We start from the raw sequence: 2041 nt of genomic DNA on the forward strand, positions 1-2041 counted from the left end.
GGTGTCCGCGCATCACTGACGCATCGCTGGAGTATATAGCCTGTGATCTAAATCAGCTGGAAGAGCTGACGTTGGATAGGTAAGTTTCAAAAACGTTACAGCCGGCTGGTAGGCGTAGGATAGGATGGGGAAATAAAGGAAAAAATCAATGCCCAACGAAAAAATGTCAATGGTTGTTGTGTGCACATACTATAGGAGCATTCGCGTTAATAACTATCAAAAACTATCAGACCAAAATGACAGAAACAAGCAAGTGAGTACAACTTGCTTAGTCTCAAAAGCTACCCATACCGGCTAAAGTCTACACGTGGCCCGAAGAATCTTGCCATCTTGCATCCCAAGGTCTTCGCCCAGCGCTTACTGAGTTGACTAAACGTCCATCTGTCAAGCAGCAGACCACATGGGGTCAAGGAAACTCCCAGCTCTGTCTTGCCAGCTCATCGGACATGCAGTTTCCAGAGATTTCGCTGTGATCTGAAACCCGAATAAACTTCATAACAAAGTAATCCGATGGGGTCGATAAGGAAGTTAAACTCGTTCTCGAACGCACCGTCAAGGAGCCAAGAGCCTTGATAGTTGCTTGGCTGTAAGAATAAATATTCACCTGCTTAAATAAAAGGTGTCACACCAGATAGCAACCAATCCGAAACCTCTTTTGTTACGACCACCTCTGCCTGGAAGACTCTGCGGTGATCCGGATCAGCTCCGATACTGCACCTCTCGAAGTCCACTCGCGCCAAGCATTTTGGCTGTACGGATTGGTGCGGCAATCCACTATGGAGTGCAAGTGTACACATAGATAGGTTTTCATGTCTGTTTCCCTTCCAAGCGGGCATGTGTATGTGATTCCTGGCCACCGCGTAATAGCTTGTGCTAGTCACAGTAGTTTTGTACGGATTCACGAAGCAGAAGCTCCGGGCCAGACCAATGTCACTGCCTAGCTAGCCGTAAGAGGAACCGTTTCTTGCTGGTCATCAGCACAGAATTTGAGTGGTGAGCTGCGGGGTTCAAAATTAAGTTGCACACCCTGGGCAATGTGAGCAACCCATGTGCGGCATACGGTATCCACTGCGTAGAAGCGATGGAGTAATAGTGGGGCCACTACGACGAATTCGAGGTCAATTTTGCCTGCTCACCATGAGGTTCCGCTGTAGGCGAAATTTTAAAGGATTGGGATTTGAGGATATGTGCTGGAGTTCGCTACCAGAAATTGGATTCCAAACGTTGGAGCGTGCCTCTTTTCACATGTGTCACTTGTGCTCGCCGACACTACCCAGCCTATAAATATTTGCCATAAAAACTCCAACGGAGAATTTTCCACTCCTAGTTGCCTCAGTGCACATTTACTTAAAGCTTCATGAATTTTTAAAATAGCTGTAGAAAACAGCAGTACTTGAAGCTGAGCGGCTTTTCGTTGTATGTGACCAGACTTTGAAGCGCGGTCTCTATAGATTTCTTCCAGCAAATGTGCGATATATAGGCATATAAATGAGTACAAATCAGTAAAAATTTTCAATCATCTTTATTTCGTTTTGTATTCCTTTTCGAAGTATATATTTCAAAAATCCCCTCCTCTTTTCCAGGTGCGTGCACATCACCGATATCGGTGTCGGCTACATCTCAACAATGCTCTCACTAACCGCACTCTTTCTGCGCTGGTGCTCACAAGTACGCGACTTTGGTCTACAACACCTATGCTCAATGCGTAATCTACAAGTACTCTCACTAGCCGGCTGTCCACTACTCACCTCCTCAGGCCTGTCAAGTCTCATACAATTGCGTCATTTGCAAGAACTCGAATTGACCAATTGTCCGGGAGCATCACATGAATTGTTCGATTACTTGAAAGAGCATTTGCCACGCTGCTTAATCATTGAATAATACGCTTGCGGAACTACAACGAAGCTGCAAGCTATACAGAGTTTTGTGAAGGGAAAGGCAAAAATTGGAAGACGAACTGTACTCCAACTTAAATGGATGCTAATGAAAATGATGAAAATGATACTTGTGATGTTGATGCTATTGCCAATGGAAACTAGCA

General features: G+C 45.2%; 1 protein-coding gene across 1 annotated transcript; it reads left to right on the forward strand.

Annotated features, from left to right (window-relative positions):
• Positions 1-53: 53 nt before the first annotated feature.
• Positions 54-2041, forward strand: LOC108355836 (F-box/LRR-repeat protein 16-like). The gene is made up of 2 exons (XM_017606970.1): positions 54-79; positions 1584-2041. Exon 2 carries the CDS (start codon positions 1627-1629, stop codon positions 1879-1881), a length of 255 nt encoding a protein of 84 aa, XP_017462459.1. The 5' UTR covers positions 54-79; positions 1584-1626; the 3' UTR covers positions 1882-2041.

The sequence above is a fragment of the Rhagoletis zephyria genome, unplaced genomic scaffold, assembly GCF_001687245.7.
Source record: "Rhagoletis zephyria isolate East Lansing unplaced genomic scaffold, Rhagoletis_zephyria_1.1 Rzeph_scaffold_50780, whole genome shotgun sequence".
In the NCBI taxonomy this organism is placed as follows: domain Eukaryota; kingdom Metazoa; phylum Arthropoda; class Insecta; order Diptera; family Tephritidae; genus Rhagoletis; species Rhagoletis zephyria.